A 25,489-nucleotide genomic window follows, 5' to 3' on the forward strand; every position below is an offset into this window, starting at 1 on the left:
ACGAAAGTTGAAGTATGTCAGTTTCAATGCGCATAATAACAAATTGTCGTTTGATAGCATTGTCTATTAGAGAGAAGTGAATAAGGATACTTCCCCACACTTCGTTTGAAATGGGTGCTCATCACTTGGTGTTTGAGCATCAAGGCTGGAACTTTGATTTAAGGGGAGGGTGGCCGGGACAGATAGGTAGGTATAGGGCGGGATATATATATATATATATATATATATATATATATATATATATATATATATATATATATATATATATATATATATATATATACGGCAATAATTGATAACAAGTCGAAAACAGGACGTAGGCGTTACTCAGAGTTTCACGTTACATGTGTTCTCTGTAGCGATCATCAGACGAATGACCTTATAAATATATATCTTATATATATATATATATATATATATATATATATATATATATATATATATATATATATATAATATGATATGATATATACATAAATATATATATATATATATATATATATATATATATATATATATATATATATATAATATATATATATATATATATATATAGTAAATGAGGCATAAGGACTACAGACAAAACCTACGAAAGCAACACATACACTGATACACAGAAGAAGATGTATGCATAGTGGCCAACACACAGACAGTCACACCAGAACAAATTGTCGTTGGATAGCACTGTCTATTGCTTACAGTTCCGGATTTCGGTCTTAAAGTTACTCACTATAAAAACTTCTGACCTTTCGATTTCACCCCAGACAAATGGTTCATTCTACGTGAGGTTAAAGCAGTCTCTGGCCATTGTGACAACGCTTGGTTCGTACACAGATGCTGGCTCAACCGGGGTTACATGTGGCGATTTCATGTACAGCGGCCATACCATTACATTCATCTATTTATCTTTCAACATTACAAAATGTAAGTAGTGATTTGTCGAAGTTTACCCGTTTCATCGCCATGGTTTGGCCCAAACCCATTCTCATGAATAGTAAGTTTGGATCAGTTTACAGGGAACAGGGAGAAAAAGTTAATAAGACGGAATACGAGGTGTAAGTTCATTGCTTTGGGTCACCAGGATGGTACGAAAAGCTGTCAAAGGGCAATGTATAGCTGTAATGCAAATATAAATGCGACACAAACTTAGGATGTTAATGAGATGTACCATAGACCCTAGATTCTGTGGATGTACAAAATTCGGATTTGATGGTGGCAACTGACTCTCACCGAGGTATTGTTGTTAGACTACAAACTACGGCTACAAAATGCTGTGTGGCGAAATATGGCCAAGTGCTGAAGACGACTGTGTTTACTATCGCTATGTTCATTCCTAGGGCGTAGTCTTCTCTTACAGGCATTGTACACTTATCTTATGACTATTTCGAAAATCTTGTGAGCTAAGCATCACTGATATCATGCCAACTCGTTCTTGAGTGTTCGTCAGACTAAGTAGCGTGTTGCCTAGCCATTGCAATGTAGGGAAATTTTGAACTGGGTAAACCGCTCATATTCAAAGCCGCGTGTCCGTTCTTCGGAGTAGTATAACGATGTCAGAAACTGGAAAATGCACATCGTTCTCGAAAATAATAAAAACAGTGCATAGCGCATGGACGCAGGTTGTGAGGTGCCCAGTGCTGAATTCCATCAGTAGCATATTGTTGAGATGTGTTTTTGTCAAAGACAGAAAGTGGAAGTAAAATGCACTATATCAAAATCAAGGTCTTCGCTTTATCGACAGTATCGAGCAGCATTCAGACTGCAAATCAGACCAGTCTTCATTTCGAAAAATTTTGTTTGCATGTCAGTCTCTAAACGAGACGTTCACTGTTCTATCGTTGGTGGCGCTATACAGATCGCAAGTCTTTCGAAGTTGGACGACCTGTTTACAAGTAACCCTGTCTTAAAAAGTACAAGTATGATACAATGTTGTTTACGTCGAATATTTGTAAAACTTTGGTGTTTTAATCACTGCTTTTTATAGAAACAAATATAGTATTTTACAGAAATGATGAAATATTATTTTATTAAGGCCAATAAAAATGGCGGAAGGGGACGGGAGGGGTAACATGCCTTCGAAAATTAGGCTTGGTAGGTCGGATGGCATTTTTTTATCTTTTTGTTGTCCGAGACTCATAAAATAGGGTAAAGTTTAGAGAATTTCCTCGAAATCGTTTGAAAATGCGAAAAAATTCTAAGATCGGTGGATTCTAGGGTCGGTAGGGTTACCGGAAACATTTTTATTTGGCATAATGTTAACTGAGATAACAAAACTTTCAATGATGTCATAATGCTATATATAAATAGATTTACAGTCATTAGAAATAGGCCATATATTATTCTTTCCGGACAAGAATGGACATTTCGTAAGAGAACATCAATATGTATCAGCGATAGTTCCCGTTGTTCAATCTATCGTTTTTCATTTGTGATGTTGCAATAATTTCTGTATGAGTTAGCTTGAAGAGAAGAAATAACACCATCAGCAAACGCAACATAGAAATAATACAGACTTCAGAAAAATCATCGAAGTAGCTTCATTTAAAAAAAAAAATTACGTCTTATCATTTCTTCACTCGCTCTTGAAATCTACTGCTGCTCATACATTCCAGGACAGGAAGACGTTAGGGGCAAAGTCTCCGCCAACCAATCAGCTAAGAGAACATAACAGAGGTTCCTGTCGACGTCTTTCGGCAGATGTGATGGCAAGCGAGTACAACTGCCTAGGAAGGTTAATTTGAATGTGACCTCCTGAGCAGATGAATCAGTTGGTCTGGCGTATTCCAATTCGATGCACAAGTTTCTACATATCTGCTGAAAGGCGTCGGCGACAACAATTGTTCTCCTCGCTGATTGGTTGGCGGAGGTACGACACCCGACGCAAATTAATTTTCGAGTGCATGAATAACAACAAACGATCATAACATACTCTTTCAGAATGTAAACTCATGTCTATCCTATTTGTTGGCTCTATTTTGTGCGGCCCCAGTAGCCTGCAAGTAACGCGAAGGGAAGTATCTCGGACGAAGTTTTTATTCTTGACATTGCATGGAAAAAGAGATGTTCTTAGACATGTTCTTAGACATCATAAATGTAGAAGTATAATGATATTTGTTTTACTTTTTTGTCGCGTTTACCAGCCAATGGCCCATTAGTTACGGCGTAATACATGACTACAAGGATGTGCATTGAAACGTCAACTATGACTTGTCCGTTGGGGGCGCTGTATGTTAACGTTGTTTCAGTGGCTAGCTTGGTATTTTGACGCATGTAGCTCGCATTTCACCTAACAAGCCCTTCCCATTTACCTATTTCAGTCCGTTGGACCAAAGGTCCAACGCGACGGACTAATGCCATGGCTTTTCGCATAAAGTATGGCGTCTGATGTGTGCCGTCAGCTGTAGACGGAGACGTCTCAAAAACCTTTCAGTAACTTTGTGTGATGGGTACTAAAATATCTCTTGAAGATTTATTCATTGAATTATTTTAAAATAACTTTCTAAGGATGTTCGTCGCAATTTATATTTTAACTTGGCCTCAGTATCTCTCATTTGACCTCTGTAATGATTGTTATGTGTGTTCCTCGAGTTAAAGTGGAGTTCAGAAATTTCACTTTGTGGTAACCATTTTTAATTGATTTTTATACACACTTTTACTAAATTACTAGCGCAGTTAGGCAAAAAGCAACAATTGACATGTACGTACATGCATTATGGCTAAGTTAGGTGAAAAGTGTGTTCACTGAGGTAAATACTCTTACCGGATCTACGGAAAAGTATATGTACAGTGTGCATATTAAAACTAAACCTACTGATATTATTGGTTTTAACTATTGGCCAAAATTGATTTTCAGTGTAACGGACAAAACATATGTTTAAGAGTATTTCCCAGCAGAAGGTCAGGTTTAATATGTGCCAATGAGACAGTACAATATCTTAAGTTTTTTTGCACCCATTTTTATTTTGTGCGTATCTGATTCTATAGGAAAGGCCTAGCGATTTGGTTCCTAGTAGCCATGTACCACAAATAGGCCATAATTTGTTATAGATTTTAGGGCTGACCTTTGACCAATTTTCACATAACAGTATGTTTAAATATGTCTGAACCATATTACCTTTGTATTAGTATATAGTAAACAACTTCAGTCTTAGATTATGACATGGAAAGTCAACGAACTTCTGTGACCCTTGGCCCCATGTTATCTCATGGACACTCCACTTCTTTGAAACAAGTAACAATAATAATCTATCAGTTGCCATCGCAGTGAATGTTCGAGACACATAAAATAGATAGCTCATTCATTTCCACTGCTTCCATTTTCTAACCAAGGCTTAGGCATCGAGGTATAGGCACTCACATCAAGTTATTCACAGGTTCTACCGGATATACTAATATCGAGGTATGATACTTCTGTTTCAGATTCTCGAAACATTGGTCACCTTCTCCACCCTGTGTGTTGGATAGTCTCCTTTGTAGGGATCTTCAGTCTGTTAGCCTCCTTCTTTCACTACACCATGGACGTGGCCGTCAGTATGGCCTTGGCACCGTTGTGTTTCACCCTCCACGAACTCTTGGTGGAAAATCCGTCTTTGCGCGGGAAGTATGCCGTCTTTCGTCTGTTCTTCCCGCTGATGAACTACCTGGAGGCCGACCGCGATCATTTCAATTGCGTCATTTACAATGAGTACGACTGGGCTACAGTAAGATCAACTATAATTCAGTACATCAGTTATCCATGCGGTAAGTTAAAACTGTGACGAGACTGATTCAAGGAACAACAGCATCGCCATGGTCTACTACGAACCAAAGACCTTCTGCCTGTGTTCCTAAAAAAATGGAGTCAGCCGAGTGTTTTGTGTTACATACGGTTCAGCAGGTGACATCAATCTCACAAAATTGGGAGAAGAAAGAACGTTTATTTTGTGAGGTTCAGATTTATAATTTGTTTTCTTAAAAAATTCCTCAAAAATCGAGGGATAATATCAGAAAAGATTTACCTTTAGCAGCTCCATCCTTTGAACAAACGACTATCTGACGCTTCAAGTGCCTCCGACTTCCTAATTTTTTAAAGGATTTCAATTGACATTAATGGCAAATATTTTATATTGAATAGGACATTTCCGATTGTCAGAGTCTGTATTCACAATGACAGCTATTTTTGAGGTATCAACAACTTTTTTATCCTGCCATTGCCGACCTTCTCTTCGGCACACACGACCAGATAATCGCTGTAATTGCAAGTGTTCATCCTTGGAAATCTACGGGTAGGATGAAAACCAAATATTACCACTATGATACATACAATGGATCTTGGGAGGGGTGGGTAGGATGCTGACATGCAAAGATTTTCGCCCCCACCTTTTCCAGAAATCGACGTGTGCATCCGTCAGATTCTATTTTGTCCTCCCTTTCCCGAAATCAACTGGTCCATCCCTCAGAGATTTGCAGTATCACAGATCCACCGCTAGGCCGAATGGTACTGTCCGGTAAATTGCAATTCATTAATGTATGTTAGAATTCGATTTACTATAAAGTCAATAAGCTTATTCAGGATGGTCATCGATCTTTTATATGGTTGTCACAAACTTATAACTGGATGTCACAAACTTCTATCTTGATGTAATATTTCATGTTTATATCCGCAATTATATCAGCGTCCCTTCTCCAAAACGTCAATGGACGGCACACTGGATTAATGTGTTTGTAAATTTATTGTTTTCTTCAAGGTATTAAAATGACAGGGAAAAGAAATCTGTAGCATTATCGCTAACAATGTAAGTTCAATTCCATATACGTATTTTGCTACGTAAACGGCTGAGATAAGTGGTACTTTTAATGATAATTGATTGGCTAAATGGTTTTTACAATGAATAATATCAAATGTAAACAAAAGAATCTATTTTTCTTTGTTTGTACCTTCTTAAAAGCAGTGAATCGTTTCAAGACACTTGTATTGTACTTTTAAAGCATGTTTTACAGTTTTAATACACGCTTCATAAACATTTCCACGAAACAAATAAATATATTATAATGTTGTGTCATTTTAAAAGATAAAACTAATTGTCACTTCTGAACACAGAAAACGTATTCAAAAATGAAATTTTATTGTTTATATATATAGCGGTGTGTTTCTTACAGTGACAGTACAAGCGAAATTTTTATATTTCATGTCTCTGATACCATGTTTTGGTATCGATTTAAATTACTTTTCTAAAAACTTTACACTTCTTGCCTTGTGATACCGATTTGAGGTATATCTGATCACATTTACGAATTTACAGCGATAGATAGTTGATGTATGCAATGATATTTGCTCAATCGTAGATATGTTATCACGTGTTCAGGCCTGATGCAAACAGAGCATGGCAGTATAAATATGCAGGTTCGTCAAATAAACAAACTGTGCAAAATGTGCAAAAAGGTCCTTGAGATCAAAATTAATCACAGTAACGATTGTGAATTAACGTTTGTGAGGGACATTCCGCAATCCTAGGAAAAAAAGGCGTATCCCTACAAAGGCAATGTTCAGTTCAGATGAGTAAAGTTATACACATGTTGAGAGGTGTTCGAAAATGATTGCAGTCACTGTACAAAATGTTCACATATGACAAAAACGGAAGGACATTACCTGTCTAAAGCGGTTTGCTAGACCAGACGCCCCGTTAATTGCTTGGCATATGTCTGTTTTATAAGCTTTCATTTTTGGATGCTCAGGCGTACTGGCTCGCCAAACGGGTTTCCCGACCACACTATAATCTACGCCATAAAGTTTTCTGAAGTTTATTCCTCAAATTTACCCTGTTAAGACATTTATTTTGTAAGCCCTTTGGACTTTGAGCAAGTCCTACTATTTTCAGATTCTCTCACAAAGATTATTTGACCAATCGATTTATCAAGCCGACGTGACCACGGCATATTACTTGCATTTCCCTATGTATTAAACCATATACACGAACCTCTTAGACAAAGTACTTGAGAATAACTTTTAGGGATATCATAGGGTAAGCAATGTACGTAGATGTTTTGTTCAGAGTTTATATTAGGTAAAGTGTGCTAACAGTCAGTTTCCATACTGTTAAAAGCCAAGATGTAATGGCGTGTTAATCACGAAAATTGATTCACTGTATTTCGCTTACTCTGTGTGTGTTTTAAACTTTTTTCTCCAATTTATGTGTTTTCCTTCATTATTTACAAGATTATGTTTTTTGCCCGCTTGCGATTTCCATGGTATTTGTGCCGTTATGAAAAATTTGAAAAATTTCTTTGTCGATTTCTCGTTTCGAAGTGAGACATGCACATTTATCGGTTTAACAAATGTCTATTTGTCCAACAGATTCTAACTTCTTCCCTCCCATGTACTTTTCCTTAAAGGGAGGGGTCATCCCCTCTGCGGCTGCGCGACCTTCTTGTTGATAAACATTGCCTGTTCACATCGATTGGCGATGAATGTCGAGCAAATGTGAACTAATTTAGCATTTGATGCATGTTCATAGTTCTCCAGTTTTGTGGCTTTCCAGTCACTGCAAAGCTTTGCCAAATAAACTTTGGTTGCATGCCTTCGTTTAAGTGAAGCTGCTTCGGCCGTCGTCACCAGTTTCGGCACAGCCGCCATTTTTAAAATTTGGGATATGCACAAAGGATGTTGGGATATGTTGTTCATAGCAATAGACCCGTCGTATGGGTCCCATACGCACAGCCACAGACGGTACGACCCCTGCCTCCCTTTCAGGCCTAACTTTCTGGTAACTTACCAGAGCTACATACATATAGATATTTAGGTCTGAAAGGCTTAAAAGCTCCTTACAAAATTTGGTAACCTGTTTTGGTGTTTCGTTGGTATTGTTTTTCCTTACGCACTGATAAACTAGGCGGTTTTCGAACCGCTATTGACCGAGGCTGAACACAAAGATAAACTGTGAGCAAGCGTTGTTTTCATGCAGTAAAGTGTTGCATTTCGCAACAATATTTGAACTTCAACGTTGATTTTTTCTATGTGATGCATGGTCATTGAGATATAACGGTGACTGTACCTCATCGTCCAACACCGAAATTTTGAGCGACAAAATTGTTCTCTGTAGGCTCCGTGTTAGCAGTTTTGCACAGAAGTCGGCAGTTTCATGTTAAGGAAAACTATTTTGAACTCAGTGTACGGTCACAATAGACGCAGAAGGCAGAAAGAGACATATTTTTATCTACCAGGAAAGGATTTATCAACTTAAGCCCTAATATACATGTTACTATTCACAATATTTTTATGATATCATTTTCAAACAAATATTATATAAGTATACTTATGAACAGATAAGTGTCTATCTGGTACTGTATTAAATTCCGTGACGGACTGCCCACTGTGTCTGATATGCGTTGTAAAATAATATATATATATATATATATATATATATATATATATATATATATATATATATATATATATATATATATATATATATACTTGTGTGCAAAATTGGTAAACCGGCGCATACTGAGAACAATGTTGCTGCTTAGAATTCGATGTGTACAATGGCCGTTATATCTCGATGGCCATATATATAATTATGTGTATGTGTGTATTAAATTCCGTGACGGACTGCCGTATATATATATATATATATATATATATATATATATATAAAATTATGTGTATATATATGTGTGTGTGTGCTTTGTGTGTATGAGTAGACTGGATACTTCACTTTCATTTTCGCTGAGAGAGGTGGTCGGCCCGACTTTTCTTTATCCAACGTTCATTGCTCGACGAGACAAATAGTCAATGAGCCAATTACTGACATTTACTACATGTTGGTAATTCGAAACTAGAACACGATTGAAACTAATTTTGGATAATTTGATGGTGAAATAACGTCTGTTTAATCTGCAAATGTAAGTTCATCTGCTTTTCTTTTTAAGTTATACACTTGTTTTTATGAGTGATTTGTAATATTGCAACATTCAGCTATAGGGCACATAACATTTTTGAGAAATTTGAAAAATATGAATATCCTGGGACTAGTATGCAATATCCAATTATCCTAAATTTGTTCCAATCGTGTTCTAACGGTTTCTCTGGTTTGCTGCTCAATAGTTCTTTTACCGATTCCATGATGATGCAGTGCGCGCTAGGGTATACAAAATGTACATTCGTTGCTCATAAAAGTTTTTAACCTTATAGACCTTTTCCCGGTTATTCCACAATGCAATAGCGCTGATCGCAAATGATGTCATTTTTCTCTCATTAATATCCATAAATAAATATTTGTCCGCAAAAACCGCATAAATGACGAAAACAAAACCGGCTAGTGTTACAATGAATACTAAAATTCACTTATTCGTATGAATTTATGGCGCAGACTACAAGCTGCAAAAGGAGCCGCCCATGCAACAAAAAGTTTTGTCCGAATTTATGTCCGATGTCGCGCGCGTGCAGCTTTATTTAGTAACAAACTGAAATCTCGATCAACGCTATTCAGTGGCTATATGCTTGATTTTTGCGAAGGTCAACCGAGCGGAATTATGCTCTGGTTGGCGAGAATAACACCGTATGTACACTCAAAAAACAACGAAAATATACTTATTCGTGTTGTACAACGGATTCAAGTTGTTATAGAAGAATGACACAGATTTGCAATGCCTAATAATGCCCCGTGTGTTTTCTAACCATCAGCGACGAAAATATAGGTAAGGGTGTAATCTACCATAGAGGTCTATGAGTAACGTACCCTGCATGTACGCTACGGCTAAAAAGTTCTATGAGTAACATACGCTTTGTATACCCTGGAGCGCACTGCATCATGGATCCTGGTAAAGAACTATTGGGTAAACTTTGATATGCCGAGTATGTTACTCATAGAACACTATCGTTGGTTAAACCCTGACCTACATTTTCATCGCCGATGGATGAAATTTGTACGAGAATTTTTTTGGCAATGCAAATCTGTGTCATTCTTGTATAACAATCCGTTGTCAAGCACAAAATCAGGATGATTTTGTTTTGAGTGTGTATTCTGTGTTTGACACAGCCACAAGCAGTGCTGGAATAACCGGGAAAAGGTCTATTGGCGAAGATGTCATTGGCACTGATCGCGTCTTGAAGTGAATTAAGCCTTGATTTCGGACGGTGTTTCAGTTCCTCCTGATATCAGAAAGCAAACGAAAATCAACAACGTGTAATATGAGGTGAATGTGAGCCATCGACTCAAAACAACAACAGTAGTATGCTTTTAGTTTTGAAAGTCTCTCGTATGTATACAATTTCAGTTTCAAATTTGCGTGATTTTTTAAAGTCCATGTAAAATGTTTGATCTGCGTTACATTCTTTTATCTAGTCTATTATATTCTTGCTCAAAACTGAGATGTAGTCATCTCAAGTCTGTCAAGAGGAACAAAAACTGGAGAAATGCTCACAAATTATGCAATCATAACGAGGCCATACAAAAAAAATATGTCTTTTCGATAACATGCCTCCAAAAAGTAAGCTTGGTAGTCGGAGGAACATCTTTTTTTTTATTATTTTTTATTTAATACTTAAAAATATAGAGAATTTACTCGATGTTTTAGATGCGAAAAAGTGTCTAGGGCCGGCGGTTTTTTCTTGGGTTTGTCGGTTGACCGGAAGCACACATTTTCTATAAGCTTATTTGGCCTGATCGTTGTGGAGTAAAATATCATTAACAATCGACCTCCACTGATAAAATTGTGTCTAACCCTTTTACCGCCATGTCATGATATAGTAGTCAGACTTCGCTAAAAAGATATTGGGATTGGGGCAACATTTGCCCGTGATCCGATCACCGGCATGCAAGCTCAGTGCAACCTTGTATCTGACGGGCACAAAAACTGACTGAAGTGACGCTCTCGAAATATATATGTTTTCATAGTATATCTGTATCAAACTATAATCATTGACAAATCTCTGACAATGATCGATGAACGGGAGGTAACTATTGTCACGTGGTCGACTCCAAAGGTCGTCCTGGTACAGAAGTGGATAGAGATCCTCTGTGTATGTCATGATGACGACAGCGTTTTATAGCGACAGAGACGAACTTCTCACAACGTAACGTGAAGTTCTGTCGATTTCCGTCTCTGTCGTATTATTTTACGTCACACTATACTCAAAACGTCGCCCCCTCTGTAGCAACTTTCGAATCGGGCATATCATTTACAACATAGCTGCCTATTACACGAAGTCTGTTCAGACGCCGCCCGGCGATCGCATCCTCTTCGTTGCCTACGTCACACACGTATCAGATATGACTACATACCATCCATGTCACACATGAAGGAACCATGGCTGTGGGTGGGACGCTAGCGTTGCTTCAATATTTTGACATGCTGACCGTTGCTGTTGGCCAATAAAAAGGACCATCCAATGTAAGTGATCGATTTGTTTGCTTTGAAATTACAGTGACACTGGGCATTTTTCTTCGACCGTCAAATATTATCCATCACATCGATAGATCCAACATAGCATTGAACTGATGTGCGGAATTGTTCAGATGTGGCGATCGATGTGACTCACTTTACCGGAAATGTTCGCCATATAAGTTCATCAATTTTGAATTACATGGAAGTTTGAACCAATTTAAATACGTGTTCCTATTTATTCTTCGAAAGATTCAGAATTGGAATTTTCAAAGACTTCAAATGTGTCGTGTATTTTGATTTGCAGTTGTCGCACCCGTACAAAGGACAGTGCAGTGGGGGTCATCAGTCTTGTAACTAAGCAATGCGATAACATATCAACAGCGCTGGTAAAGGAGGTAAGTTCACACGGAACATGACTAAACAAAACTGCACCTTCCTGACTGACCTCGCGCTGATACAGAATACGTCATACGGCGGGAGAAGCTGTTATCAGTGTTATGCCTCAAAACTTGAAATCGTGTCCATGATGTTCGGTCAATACACCAGAACAGCTTGTGACTTTTGACAGAATGGCATGTAACATCGTTGAAAACTCGAGGCATCGTGATCAATGATTAGCACATTTTAATTGCGTACACTGCTGCCGAAGAGATTGACACACGCAAGGCTACCATGCTCTACATAGTATATGACGGCTGTAGTATTATCATCGAAAAGTTCAAGAAACTTTATCAGCTCTAGAACGCTCAATGTGCACAGTCCGACTAGGACATTGAGTTCAGAGTCACCCGATAGTCACATGTATTTGAGATCATTTTTAATGGGTCAGTTCAAACTTTACCGGGCCATTAATGCTGCAGTACAAATCACAAACAGCAAACAGTTAAAAGCATTGTAACGAAATCAAGGAGTCAAGTATTTGTAAATTTGATTTATTTTAGTAAAGGTGTATCGTCACCTAAAGCTTGTCCAAGGCATGTAGCTATAGCCTAACCGCCTGGGTCGTAACAGTCAGAACAGAGCGTTTTATAAATGCAGCGAGTTCTGCATGCGTCGCACTGTATAGGAAGTTCACATTCGTTATTCTTGAGTGGTGCTATAAATCCCACTGAAGGCAACGCTGACCTAAAAAGACAGTATCTTATGTTTCATCGCCCAGATAGTCCCTCGCGGACTCAGTTGAATGTGACGAATCTCCCCAACGTATTCTATGATTAAAAACATTGAAGTTCGCATAAACGAACGGCCAGTATTTGATTTGAAGCTAAAATGGTGGTAATTTTCAAATCAGATAGATACGGTTAGATAATACAGATAAATAAATTATAGATAAATACATGCATAGATACGTTCGCCCCAACCATTCATCTACACATGTATATGCATGCATACATACTGAAAACATAGACATACATAAAAGACAGAGACGAAAGGTAAGGTCATAAAAACCTAATTAAAGTCCCATTTAGGGGTTGGCTACAACACGACACGACGACTTGTCTTTGAATGGATTATTGATGGTTCGAAATAACAAATAAATTTAGAAAAGTTCAAAATTTTAAAATACAATGCCTATATGTTGTACTTAAATTTAATAAAATACAATTAAATCTTCCCGAGATAATGGTATTTCCGTTCAAGGCATTTTTATGTTGCAGAGCTAACTATTTGTTTGTCAATTTATTTCAATTAGGTTTATTTTTTATATCGATATACGAAGACTGTTGCATTGAAATGGAAAATGATGATTAAAGTTTCATTATGCCCAAAGTGGACATAGGTACACTGGTTACACAGTCGCCCGTACCTTATACATTGTACCTATTATTACATGCCTCGTATATCGAACGTCGCGCGCTCCATAGGATTCAATGGTAACTCGCCGATGACGTCGCGGGCCGCATAGTCATCACTGGACTGAAAGTGAACCGGAACTATTTTCAACTTGAAAACCTTTGGATGTAAAAGTCTTGAATTTCATGTTTTGCTCAGAAAATCCGGTTTTTGGAAAATTTCGCATAAAAATATTGATAAACCGCATAACAGTAGTTTAAATATATCAATGCGCCATTCGATGATAAAAGTGGTTCTATTTTTAACCGTTTTCCGTCTAAAATGAAAATAAAGCATTTGACTATAATTTGCCAATAAACGTAAATATTTTGGTGCAAACTGAGTAAGAGAGGCATGTAATAAAAATATTATAGCCCAAACAAGGGACTATGTACCCTCGGGGCAGGAGACCATTTGCCCTCCTTACGTCGGGCAAATGATCACCTGCCCTCGGGCACATAGTCCCATGTTTTGGCTATAATATATATTACTAAGGGGACAAAGTCGGCCATTTGTCATGAATTTTGTATGATACAAGATACTACTTATATTGTTTGACATGTTGAAAGATACTGAATGAATGGGTAACCATGCATATATTCGACCCCGGTTTTACACACGACACATGAAACCATCGCTAGAATGAATTAATGGTCCTGACCATTAAGTTCATTTTCACGACTCTTTCACTGATCGTGTCTAAAACCGGGGTCGAATATATTCACCCATTCATTCAGTATATTTCAACATGTCAAACAATATAAGTAGTATCTTGCATCAAACAAAATTCATGAAAAGTGGCCGAGTTTGTCCCTGTAAGTTTACTTGCACCACATATCAGCATATGCTGTAACTATTTTGTCTGGGCTTTAGACCAGTAGCTGGGTTGTACATGGGCGAGTGCTATTAATCACGATTCTGACTGAACAGGCCTGGCCACAGATATAATGTTGTAAATGTTAGCTATCTCTCTGTCAACATTTACAGAATTCAGCTCTATTTGTTGTTATTAACAGTCGAAATAATAACCTTAGTACTAAAATAATGACCCGTGTTTCAACCCCTTCCCTCCGTAATCACAGTACAGTGAGTCATATAGCGTTAGTACCTGAATGAACCTTTCGTGCACTTGCCATGAGCGCCAACCACAGTTGCCTGTTTTCTAAAATTCCGCTCTGTATCTACATGCCCCAAGGACGTGTGTGTGTGTGTGTGTGTGTGTGTGTGTGTGTGTGTGTGTGTGTGTGTGTGTGTGTCTGTGTGTGTGTACGCCTGTTCTTCTCATGCGTATATACACACATATATCTATTGGGCGCGTAGGCGCAGAGCGGAATTTTCGAAAACAGGCAACTGTGGTGCGAAACCTGAGGTTGGCGCTGCTCATGGCGGGCCGTCGTTTGAGATGGGGGTCATACCTTGGGCAGAGGGCAGATCTCGAGATGACCCCACCTCTAACCATCCCCGTAATGCTGCCTCCCATGGAGTGGAGGCATGCGGTCCTATTAACAGCTACTTTTGTGCATATACTGATCTCGATCACAGGTATTTGTCCATTTAAATCGTAGTCATCGCAACAAGAATTAACTTTACACCGAGACAGGGCGTTGTTTTCAGCAGCGGGACGTCAATAGCTTATATATTTTGCACAATGAAAACGATGTTTTATATATTTATCAAACAAAGTGTTACGTCATCGCATTTAAATTACAATATATTATAGATGGATTCGACATATAGAATGACGGAATATCTTTGTGTTAGAACTGTCGACATGCTGTCTTCCATATAAACGTGTTACCAGACCCTCGTGTATTTCAGCAGAGATTTTCTTTTATTTCAGTAAACCCTGTGAGGTTTGCCTCACATCACTGTCCCCCAATGCACTAAAGAAACTGAAGATTTTGAACAGGCTGCAGGCTTACGCTATACTCGTCGACTACAAATAAGGCGACTCTAACTGGCATACAGCGGCTTTCAATGAATTTGAATATTATTTAAAAGGAATTGTATTTGAAACAACGGCAGATGCCATCGCTGCGCTTCATGACATGTTTCTGACTTTCCGCTAATTGCTGATTCACGACAGGGACTCCTTGAAACCTTCCAGAAAAAAAAAAAAAAAAACAAAAAAAACATATGCGACGCTATAAGGCAATTCAATCACCTGAAAATCGTAAATTTTTCGCTGCAGTAACATGTTTGGCTTTGACAGAGTGATGAGGTTCTGTAAGTAATTTGTATAGGAAATTCTAAACATCTTGGTCGATGTGTGTATTTATTCATTTATAGTAAGAAACAACGAGCTATGGCCAAAATTACAGTTCCTGGACCAGTAAAAGATACGAATACAAGGTCACTATTTTTGTTGCTCATGAGAGAGTGCGAATGAAGGCCGAATAGTTTGGACTGGACAATATGCTGGGTGTTTCCCAATGACAGTTTTTCTTCAATTGTCACTGAGAAAAAGGGTGCTTTTCTTTATTTGCAATACGTTTGAAAAGACGCAACCATGATTCATGCACGTTTCTTTAGATCGATTACAGATTCTCAACTGAAAGGATCGGGTATTGTTCATCGCTCATTTGCATAAGAGTAGCGCCCGAAAAACGTTATATTTGCATGGAGGAGCTTCACTGACCACGGTATCTTTGGAAGTGTGCTTGAAATCAGTGGACGAGAAAGAATACAAATTAAACGGTCATTGTTGAATCTTTCACAGGTCAAGCGGTTGTGACGTAATCAAAAGGGCGTAGTTTGAAGTGTCGGTTGACCAGACAGCTCACAGTCAACTAGCCGAACGAAGCATTTGCAGGCAATACGGGCAGCGAGGAACCCCATATACGGAGCAAAGCCGAGAGGCGGCCGTCTGCAAAGAAACCATTAACTCATACGGAAGTGAAGTACCAAGCTAATCTCGGGCGAAGTCTCTCTTCAGAGTTGAACATGACCAACAGTTGTAACTCTGAAGGTCGGCCGCGTAAGGAGGAAACTGTTTCTCTGATAACGATGGAATCAGAAGACAACGAGAGTACGTTTTCCAAGGATGATTATAGCGTTCATATGGATGGATCTACGGCAGCAAGCCGACCTGGATTTGAAACAGAGCCGTGGAAAACCTTTGCCAGCTTTATTTACTTTCTTTTTGCCGTATTCGTAACCACTTTCATTGAATCCATCGTCCATGACCGTTTACCAGACCCCGAGAAATACCCGCCACTGCCTGATATCATTCTGGACAACGTTCCGCTGAGTCCGCTGGCCGGAACGGCCTCAGAAGTGATTTTGGTTATTCTTGGCGCAACCCTCGTTATTGTTTCTGTTTTACACAAACACAGGTAAGGATAACCATGGATGTAAACTCACTGTGGATGACTGTGTAAATGGTCATTGAGTGGGAATTTTTCCAATGGCTTCCCAGTCAATTGTTATGTGACGTCAAGTTGTACATCTTACAGTATGTTTTTCACCGCAACATTATCTCATGTAATCAGCGCAAATGCTACGACCGTTTGCTTTAGGCCTACTAGTAAACATGGAGTTGCTGGTGTTCTTTGTAATCAAAAGCAAAGGGGGCTGTGATAGGTTCATGGTTCATTGTAAACTCAACGTTGAAACATGAGTCATCACACCGCCACCACTTTGATTACGTAAGCATGGCAACACTTTTTGTTTGTCATAGTGATAGGTAAATATTGACCAGGGGCTAACCTGTGACGTAAGACACTCATGTGGTTGGTCCCATATTTGCCGTCCCTTTCAAAACACTATAATATCACAGTCCGTCCACATTAAAGATGTTACAAGTAATAAATTATCTTCGTAGGCCTGCAAAGGAAGCAGTTCAAACGGCGCTCCTGGGTTTTCTGTGTTTCGCCATGTTACGATTTAATTACCCCCGCCTCTCTTTCACTTACAAACAAGCGTCACGCGTCACCTAACGCACAGTCAGGGAGGGAGGATGAATTCGCAAATGATGTGAAATTAACTGTCAAGGCTGAATTCCACCATTACTACTTTTGCTGATAGATAAGTCTGAACATATCAAAGACAGTGTTTATTTTCTGTATAAAGGTCGAAATATTTAATATTCAGTATCTTGGGAGCCATAAAATGTGTCACGTTCCAGTAGAGTGTTCTGTTGACCTTGTTTACGGTTCAAATGGTTGGGGCACGTCTTTTTACGTCCATGGTGTTATAGAGGGAACAATTTGACTGTATTCCGTGGGGCACCAGAGTTACAAGGGAGAGGCTTAGCCCACAGGACAAACGTTGCTTGACCTGAGATCGACCATTACTAGTATGACACGACAGGCGCATGACTCAATAATAAAGCAGAATATGGTTTTAAATGAAAACATATTCGCTGAAACACTGAGCAATCTCAGATTTGCATTTAATTTTATTTCTTATGATAACGGCGATGTCACAGATCTCAAAACGTATTAAGAGTCAAACGCTGGCGACAATGAATTGCAAGTTGGCTTTCAACATTTTTCCCGCGGAGCTCCGCTTCTGGAGTTGACCTATGACCTCGCAACAATAAGAGGCGTGTGGCATCACATGGTATTGCAGGCGCTATTCGTCTAGGAGCTATTATAAATAAATGCATGTACAGGCCTTACCCGTGTCGTGTGTGTGCCTTTTTCTTTTAACCTCGCTATCTCAGTACAGTATTTCAAATAAATCTCCATATCTGTTAACTGCCTCCGTAGTCCCCAACGGGGGAGGGGGGTCTTATCGTCCTGACCAAGTATTTCGTGTCGGTGATCGGTAGAACAAATTAATGAAGGGGATTAGAGAGGGAAATGAGCAGACATGGACGGTTTTCTTTGAAATGCGAGTACTTGTACTACCTATAGTATACTGAGATATATCGATCCTTGTGACGCGTTGAATAAATGATATCCAAGAATATCACGAAGTCTCTACTTGAAGTTAAAAGCTGAAAAGTTGCTTTTTTATCAGCCGTATGATACACAGCCTTTAGTTTCCGTAGCCTAGGCCTCAAATATTATCAGAAACTACACTATGATAACGCCGGAGAACTGCCAATATTGCCCATGTATCACGTCAACCTGTCATGTCAATGTGTATATCATTCATGGTAAAATGTTGGGGTGACATCAGCAATTCTCGTTCCTTGAAAAGAAACAGGATATTGTAGCGGATAAATATAAACTGTTTGGTATCACAGTTGAGTAGATAACAGCTGAATATCAGAATTTGTGATTAAATTGATCAAGATGACTCAAAGCGTATGTTTTACTTCTATTTGTCGTGCGAATTGATACTGCGCTTTGATACTGTGTCAACGTCATCACGTGCGACATGCCTTTACCGATTTAACCACAGGCGACCCAATAAGTTCTGAGTTTTTCACACTGTTTTCTCTATCATTTTCTCTTCTTTCTTCATGCTCTGAATGATCGGAATAAATAAAATAAATGGTTTAGACACAGTCCCTCTATAGAGGGACTGTGGTTTATATAACCTAACCTAGCCTCTGTGACTCTTTATTTATTTTACACTCCATTACAAGGACGTATATCTCTCATACACACATGCTGTAATTAATTAGTCAACACAACTAATTATGCTAATCCGTGGACTTATCAGAGGTTGGTCAACATCGGAAAGATAGTGATGTTAATGAAAAAGGAGTAACCATTCCTATCTTTCGCGATGTTGACCAACCCGTAAAATCCCTGATAAGTCCACGGATTAGCATAATTAGTTGTGTTGACTAATTAATTACAGCATGTGTGTATGAGAGATATATATCCTTGTAATGGAGTGTAAAATAAATAAAGAGTCACAGAGGCTAGGTTAGGTTATATAAACCATTTATTTTATTTATTCCGATCATTCAGAGCATGAAGAAAGAAGAGAAAATGATAGAGAAAACAGTGTGAAAAACTCAGAACTTATTGGGTCGCCTGTGATTTAACCTCAAAAATATTCTAGGGCAACAATTGTATCTCCTAGCAAATAGGATTACGTAATCAGCACGAGGGTGTGACATCAAATTCCATTTCCACCGGCGCAGATGAACACACTGCCTCTCGGCCTTCGTGTAACGCATATTTTTGTCAGGGCGACTGAACAATTCTGGCATTTTCGAATGTGTCTGTATAAAGGTCAAAGCGTAGAATCTAGGTGCTCCGGGTACGCGGCACCACGTCAAATAATGATATTTTATGAGAATAATATTTCAAAATCATTTGACATTGAATAATGTGACTTGATTTCTCTGGCTTTGTCAGTTCCCATTTGTATTTGTCCTACTCGATCTTACCAAAGCTACAGGCTCTGACAATAGCTCACGTGATCACTGCATACTTCACCTACTCAATAAAAACACGACACGGAGTTTGCATATAAATGTATTCCTTAAATTATGCTAATTAAGATATTATAGTCAAAGTGCTCGAAAGGAATGAAATAAACGATCTATCGTTTTATTTTATCGCTTTTTTTTTGCAAGCACCGACAAAAGTACCGTAAAAATGCACTCATTATGTCATCAGCTTCTGTCTCTTCCCGTTGTCGATCAACCAATGTGTATGATTTTTTTCGGATTTTGGTTGACCTCCATTGACACTCGCTGTAATTGCAGTATCCAGGCTGTCCGCGCTTATTACGCTGCGCCTCACACTTGTCGTCGTCATTTCGACATCGTCACCGTCATCTCGCGTATATAAACGTAAGGAATGGACGGCCAACAAAAGAAACTCACCTGTACTATTTCGCTGAATGTCACGAACAAACAGTAAAACTATCAAAAGATATTGCCGCCATATTATCATTATGGTGTCAATAAATGTATTATCGTCGATCCTGAAATCTTACTTACCCTAGTTCTGACCTATCGACCCTAAGATTTTTTACCAGTATATTAAAATGTAGGGAAATTTGGACTTTAAACTAAGTTCTGCGCTGTACATTTGGTCGTATACAGAGACCTTGGAAATACAATAAAAAATAAGAAACTTTTATACATCTGAGTTTACAAATCGGACTTTTCGACAGGGCATGTCCAAGAGAAGACATTCTTTTGTGTTTTTCCCATGTAGCATTAAGAGGACGACGATCCGATTTCGAACTGTAAACCTCGACGTTTTGCAGAAAAAGCGGAACAGGTTTTTGACGTTTGTGACGTCACACTAGTTCGCATCGTACTATATTTTTAGCGACGTAATCTCAGCTATCAAAGGGTGGGGATCTTTTCCGATAGCGATGTATTGTTCGGTTACGGGTTGGAAAAATATTCCAGAAAGCTGTTATAATAACACAAATTGTGAACACTAAGAAATGAATATAAAATGAAAACGTCAAAGACAATAGTGTAAATGTTGTTGGTATTGTCATTCAACATGCATGTAATAACTAAAGACAAACAGAAACTTAAATTGAATTTTTTGTTCACTTTCACACAGAATGATTATCATAAGGCGATTTCTGTGCATGGTTGGCACCCTCTATCTGTTGCGAGATGTGACAATCGGTGTGACGTCACTGCCAGAGTGTGGCCAGGGGATTCCATGTACACATGAGGTAAGAATGAAATAAATTTCTTGCGCATCAAACTTGGCCCCGGGCCATGACAACTTCAAGTTCACTGTTGCTCCATTCCGAGCAAAGGCTCAGATCAGTATCATCCAAACGTAGAGCTATTATTACTATGTACTCACTAACGTAGTATAACCAAAGTGAATTAACTAGCGTATAACCAAAGTGAATTAACTGACCCTTCTGCAGCTTCTATTGAGCCTTCACACTACAAACACTCCGACAAATCAGATTCATACGGCTCTACGTCTCGAGATTTCGCCGACCGCTTCTTTGTCATTTCTCTTTTCAGCATGAATATACTGTTCAAGAGAGATTGAAGCTAGCCTTCATGACTTTTGTTAAGCTGGGTCTTACCTCGACCGGTGGTCGACTTTGTGGTGCATATATCTTCAGTGGCCATGCCATGATGATGACAAATATGGCTTTCTTTATTACAGAATGTAAGTATATTCAAGTAATTACAGCGCGCACACACATAATATATATATATATATATATATATATATATATATATATATATATATATATATATATATATATATATATATATATATATATATATATATATATATATATACATAATGCAACAAAAAGGGATCCTCAACTACTCCTCCAACTACGAAAATTGTTTGGCCCTGTTAAAATTTACATAAGGTAATTGGGTTGCCGCTGCAACGAACCAAGCCTCAATGTTTTGAGATGGAATTATGCGTAGCTTATTAGTTCGGGCAACTTAAATAAATTAGTAAATTAATGGGGTATTTGTTTGCAAAACTGTCCTACTACTAAACCGTTCCGATTAATTCTTTTCATGCCTCTTGCATCAGGAGCTCTCAAATTATTTATGACTTCTAATCAAATTTTGATAACAAGTCAGTTACACTGCAATGACAAAATTCAAGTGTAAAATTCTAACGCCCCATATCAATCCCTCTTTTCAGATACTCCCAAGAAGCTTTACGCACTGAAGGTACTTTCGTGGGTGTTATGTTTTTCCGGCATGATATGTGTCCTGGCCTCGCATGGGCATTACACAGTTGACGTGGTTCTTGGTTTCTACATCACCTACAGTATGTTTGTCCACTACCATTCCTTTGCCAGCAGTCGATCCATTCGGAAACGCTTCAAGTGGACCAAAATGTGGTTTCCAATGTTACACTTTTTGGAGTCAAACGCGTATGGTTTTGTCCCCAATGAGTTTGAATGGCCATTCCCGCGACCACACAGAATTGTACAACTCTTCTGACTTCAATGGCGCCAAAACGACAAATGAATAATCGAATCCAAAGCGAAGATTTTGAAACTGTGTGGCAGTTGGCTCATGCACGGTCCGTGGAGGGACCACACGTCAAGTTTAAACTAAACATTCCGTCTGAATGCTAGCATATTCAACGCTGAGTTTATGCACCTTTGAAATATTGTGACATCGCTCCAGTTGTTTACATGTTCATGGAACCTTCAAGACCGTGAGGCGGTTACCATGACACCATCACATGGAGTCTAGCCGTCGCGAACTTTCCCAGCCACAACGGTTTCTAGCGATGTCATTAGTTGGAAGAGTCTTGTACCTCTATGACAATTCAACCAACAAAACGGCTTCTGTATTCAAGACTAGGTCACATCATAGACGCTAGAGAAGCGTTTTCTCTACAGTCTGTTACACTTAACCCTTTGGGTGCTCTAATTTTTCCCGCCAAAGTTTTAGTTCAACATTTTACCAATTTTTATGCTTTTTTCTATAAGTTTTTGATAATTTTGGTACAATTGAACATCGCTTTTCATTAGCTACAGTTTTTGATCAAAAGTTTGGGAAAAATATGACAAAAGTGACTGTGATATTTTATGAAGCCAACAAAAACTGACCTTGGCACTCGAAGGGTCAGTTAGTTACATTAAGAGGCTTTGCTGTCCTGAGTTCACGCTTTACCCGCCAAAACAACATCAAAACGTTGAGATGTTACCATTTACTTGAACTCATATAAAAATGGATCAATTTTTGTCAGTGAATATTGTTTAACAGAGACAGTAGAAATGACTGTGGTCGAACTGTCAACTCTTTTTTAAGCTCTACGAGTAATTCCTTTTCAGTGTCGGCTTATATTCTTCACAGTATGAAAATGGTGGAGCAGTTTTCTTCATGTCGAGATTTTGTTTGGCTAGATTAGCACAGTGTGTGTCGTAGAAGATTCGTAAAGATGCGATTGTACCTCAGGGTCAATGGAGAATGGAAATATATCTCTCTATGAACACCTTGACAGGCATCTCGTCCGAACAGATACCTTGTATTTTGATATTTTTCCTGCAGCACAGATTGGACTATGAGGATAAAAATCGGACAACTCTTGGGGACAGCTTCGAGTTTATTGCTATGAAACGTGCTATAAATACTCTCCACACTTTTGATTGCAAAATCACCGTCAAAATGAATTTGAGGGCGAGCAAAACTTCTTTTGATGTCACTGATTTGCAGACCGATATGAAGACTCTAAATGAGGTCTAATCTAGTTTTCACTTCGACATGACCGTGTGCTATTTCGTAGTAAATAATATTGAGCATAACTCTTTCATACAGTTATTTTGATTTTAGGAATATAGATATTTTTGTGGATTTATAACGATAGCATTTTACAAAGTGTAGATTCAAACGATGTAAATGTAAAGCAGTATAATTTGTATTAGTTTGGGTTCAATTAAGTGCTTACGTTCAAATCAGTTCTCAATTTACTTGTTTTTGTAAAAAAAGTTGCACATTGGTTACACTGGCGGTTTTGCGTGGAAGTGGTCCCCCATAAGTCCAGACTTGCGAAAGTACAATCAACATAACTGAAATATAAGTCGAAAGAAAGATTGCAAGCAGACAAGAATTGCTACATTAAAATACCACGTATCATCTCGGCACAAGATTGTAACTCCGTTCAGGCACGACTTGCTTTGACGGCTGATGGTGGCCGTCTGCATTTTCAGGACTATTTAATAAGTTTATGTATTTTTACATGACAACTCAATCAGATATAACCAAGTCTACACAACTTGAAAAGTTATGATTTATATTGGTATGCTAAAAGATTGCGTGTTTCTCGTACCATTTCTCCAGTACACAAGGATAGGCGGTCGAACTTATTAACTACATCATTGGTATTGATTTCGTTTCCTTTGCACTCTTTGTAGCTCTTGAAAAGTCAAAATAAGGTATAATTACCCGTTTGTACTTGTACTCCAAATATAATCAAGAAAAATCTTCAAAGGAATATTACAAGAAACAAAATTATTTCATATGTTGATAAGTAACGAGTCGATCATAAAGTCTAGAATTACTACTAGTCTTTCTTCAGGATATATGAATCACAATGTTCTTTCTGTAAATCAGCGATTTTTCCCGGCAATATTGCTTAGTTTTTTGCCTTCAACTATTATCGACATTCATTTCACGGTACTTGGTCAAACGCACATATTTGTGTTGTTTTCGGTTGCCTGAACTACCCTCTTAATGTAATTCAATAGGTTACATACATTAGATGAAAAAAAAATAAAATTACACATCATTTCAATGATCCGACTCGATCTAAATTTAGTAACGTCAAAATCAAAAGGCGTTGGCTGACTAACGTTCGGAAAGAGAAATCACCTTTTTTTTCAAAAAATGGTAACAAAAATTAGCGCCCAGAAGTGATTCTGGAATGTTTTCGTAAAGAGCAAACGAACTTTCTACATAAATGCCTAGAAGATTTTTACCGGAAAACACACATCTCTGCTGTAGTTTGACCAAGGCCTACATGTGAGAATTTGTAGATACATCCTTATCAGTAGGATAAATGTAATTTTTTCCTCATCAATTTACTTTTAAAATCAGCATCATGTCTGTTGCTTCCTGTCAAATATGAAATTTAACTTTCATTTCACTGAGAGAACACTAAGCATGTACTCCGAAGCCTACTAGATGTTTTGCCGTCAAAATCCGTCAACCTTCAGTGGCCTTTCCAGTCACGTGATTTCTATGTTATCCTTCGGATGCTTTTGTAAAGTTGCTATCAGTTCACATAGAATGTCTTTTACATCAGCAGGACGTTTTCGTGTCAGAGTTTTATGATTACTATCTTTTCTGAGAGACTAGGTCGCCATTAAGATTAGCATACCTTCATTTTAGAGTGTATATGTCCACACGGCTTTGAGAAAATAGGCTGATGACGTCAATCTTGAAGATTCGCTGTCTCTTATGTAGGCAGATACGATCCGATGAGAGGTAGTGATGATGGCCAGGTAGGAGCAAGTTAGTACAAAGACATTGTGGTAATCTATGTATGGAGATGGCGAAACCACAATTAAATACAGGGAAGCAAACAATAACATACATTACTATAACTACCTGAGTTTATGAATTACTCCTCCATTGCAAGTGTAGCGAGATCTAAGAGCGACCGATGAGGACAAGAACGTATTTCTTGGTTTTTCAAACGTCTAATAAATATGTTTTTCTGTCAAAACGGTGTATGTACTTTTTATAGAGAATTATACTTAGGGACCGGTTAGTTTTCACGGCGGGAGGGGGGGGGGGCAAGTTCATGTCATTGGCTTTCAAAATAGATAGACCCCCTTCATCCGGGACCAAAAAATGGTGACCTCTTTCACAGGCGAAAAAATATGACCCTCAAGAAAATATTAATCAACTATGAACAGAATACTAAAAACCTAGAAATAAATCATGAACTACGTTTACATAAAC

General features: G+C 38.3%; 3 protein-coding genes across 7 annotated transcripts in view; 2 read left to right on the forward strand and 1 right to left on the reverse strand.

The window, feature by feature from the left end:
* The window catches only part of LOC139122649 (sphingomyelin synthase-related protein 1-like), a 28,456-nt gene extending 20,479 nt beyond the window's left edge, over nt 1–7,977 (forward strand). For 4 of the 5 annotated variants that reach the window (XM_070688237.1, XM_070688241.1, XM_070688240.1 and 1 more), the window contains 2 exons: nt 765–924; nt 4,420–7,977. In XM_070688237.1, the coding sequence (XP_070544338.1) occupies nt 765–924; nt 4,420–4,757 (498 nt within the window). In that variant the 3' untranslated portion in view covers nt 4,758–7,977. The remainder of the gene's footprint in view (nt 1–764; nt 925–4,419) is intronic. The other variant, XR_011549511.1, reaches the window with a different exon arrangement.
* The window catches only part of LOC139122663 (uncharacterized), a 249,372-nt gene that overhangs the window by 210,092 nt on the left and 13,791 nt on the right, over nt 1–25,489 (reverse strand). The window lies entirely within an intron of this gene.
* Nucleotides 10,980–25,250, forward strand: LOC139122650 (sphingomyelin synthase-related protein 1-like). The gene is made up of 6 exons (XM_070688242.1): nt 10,980–11,370; nt 11,669–11,759; nt 15,917–16,532; nt 20,634–20,751; nt 21,059–21,209; nt 21,711–25,250. Exons 3-6 carry the CDS (start codon nt 16,141–16,143, stop codon nt 22,013–22,015), a joined length of 966 nt encoding a protein of 321 aa, XP_070544343.1. The 5' UTR covers nt 10,980–11,370; nt 11,669–11,759; nt 15,917–16,140; the 3' UTR covers nt 22,016–25,250.

Source organism: Ptychodera flava, chromosome 22 (genome assembly GCF_041260155.1).
Source record: "Ptychodera flava strain L36383 chromosome 22, AS_Pfla_20210202, whole genome shotgun sequence".
In the NCBI taxonomy this organism is placed as follows: domain Eukaryota; kingdom Metazoa; phylum Hemichordata; class Enteropneusta; family Ptychoderidae; genus Ptychodera; species Ptychodera flava.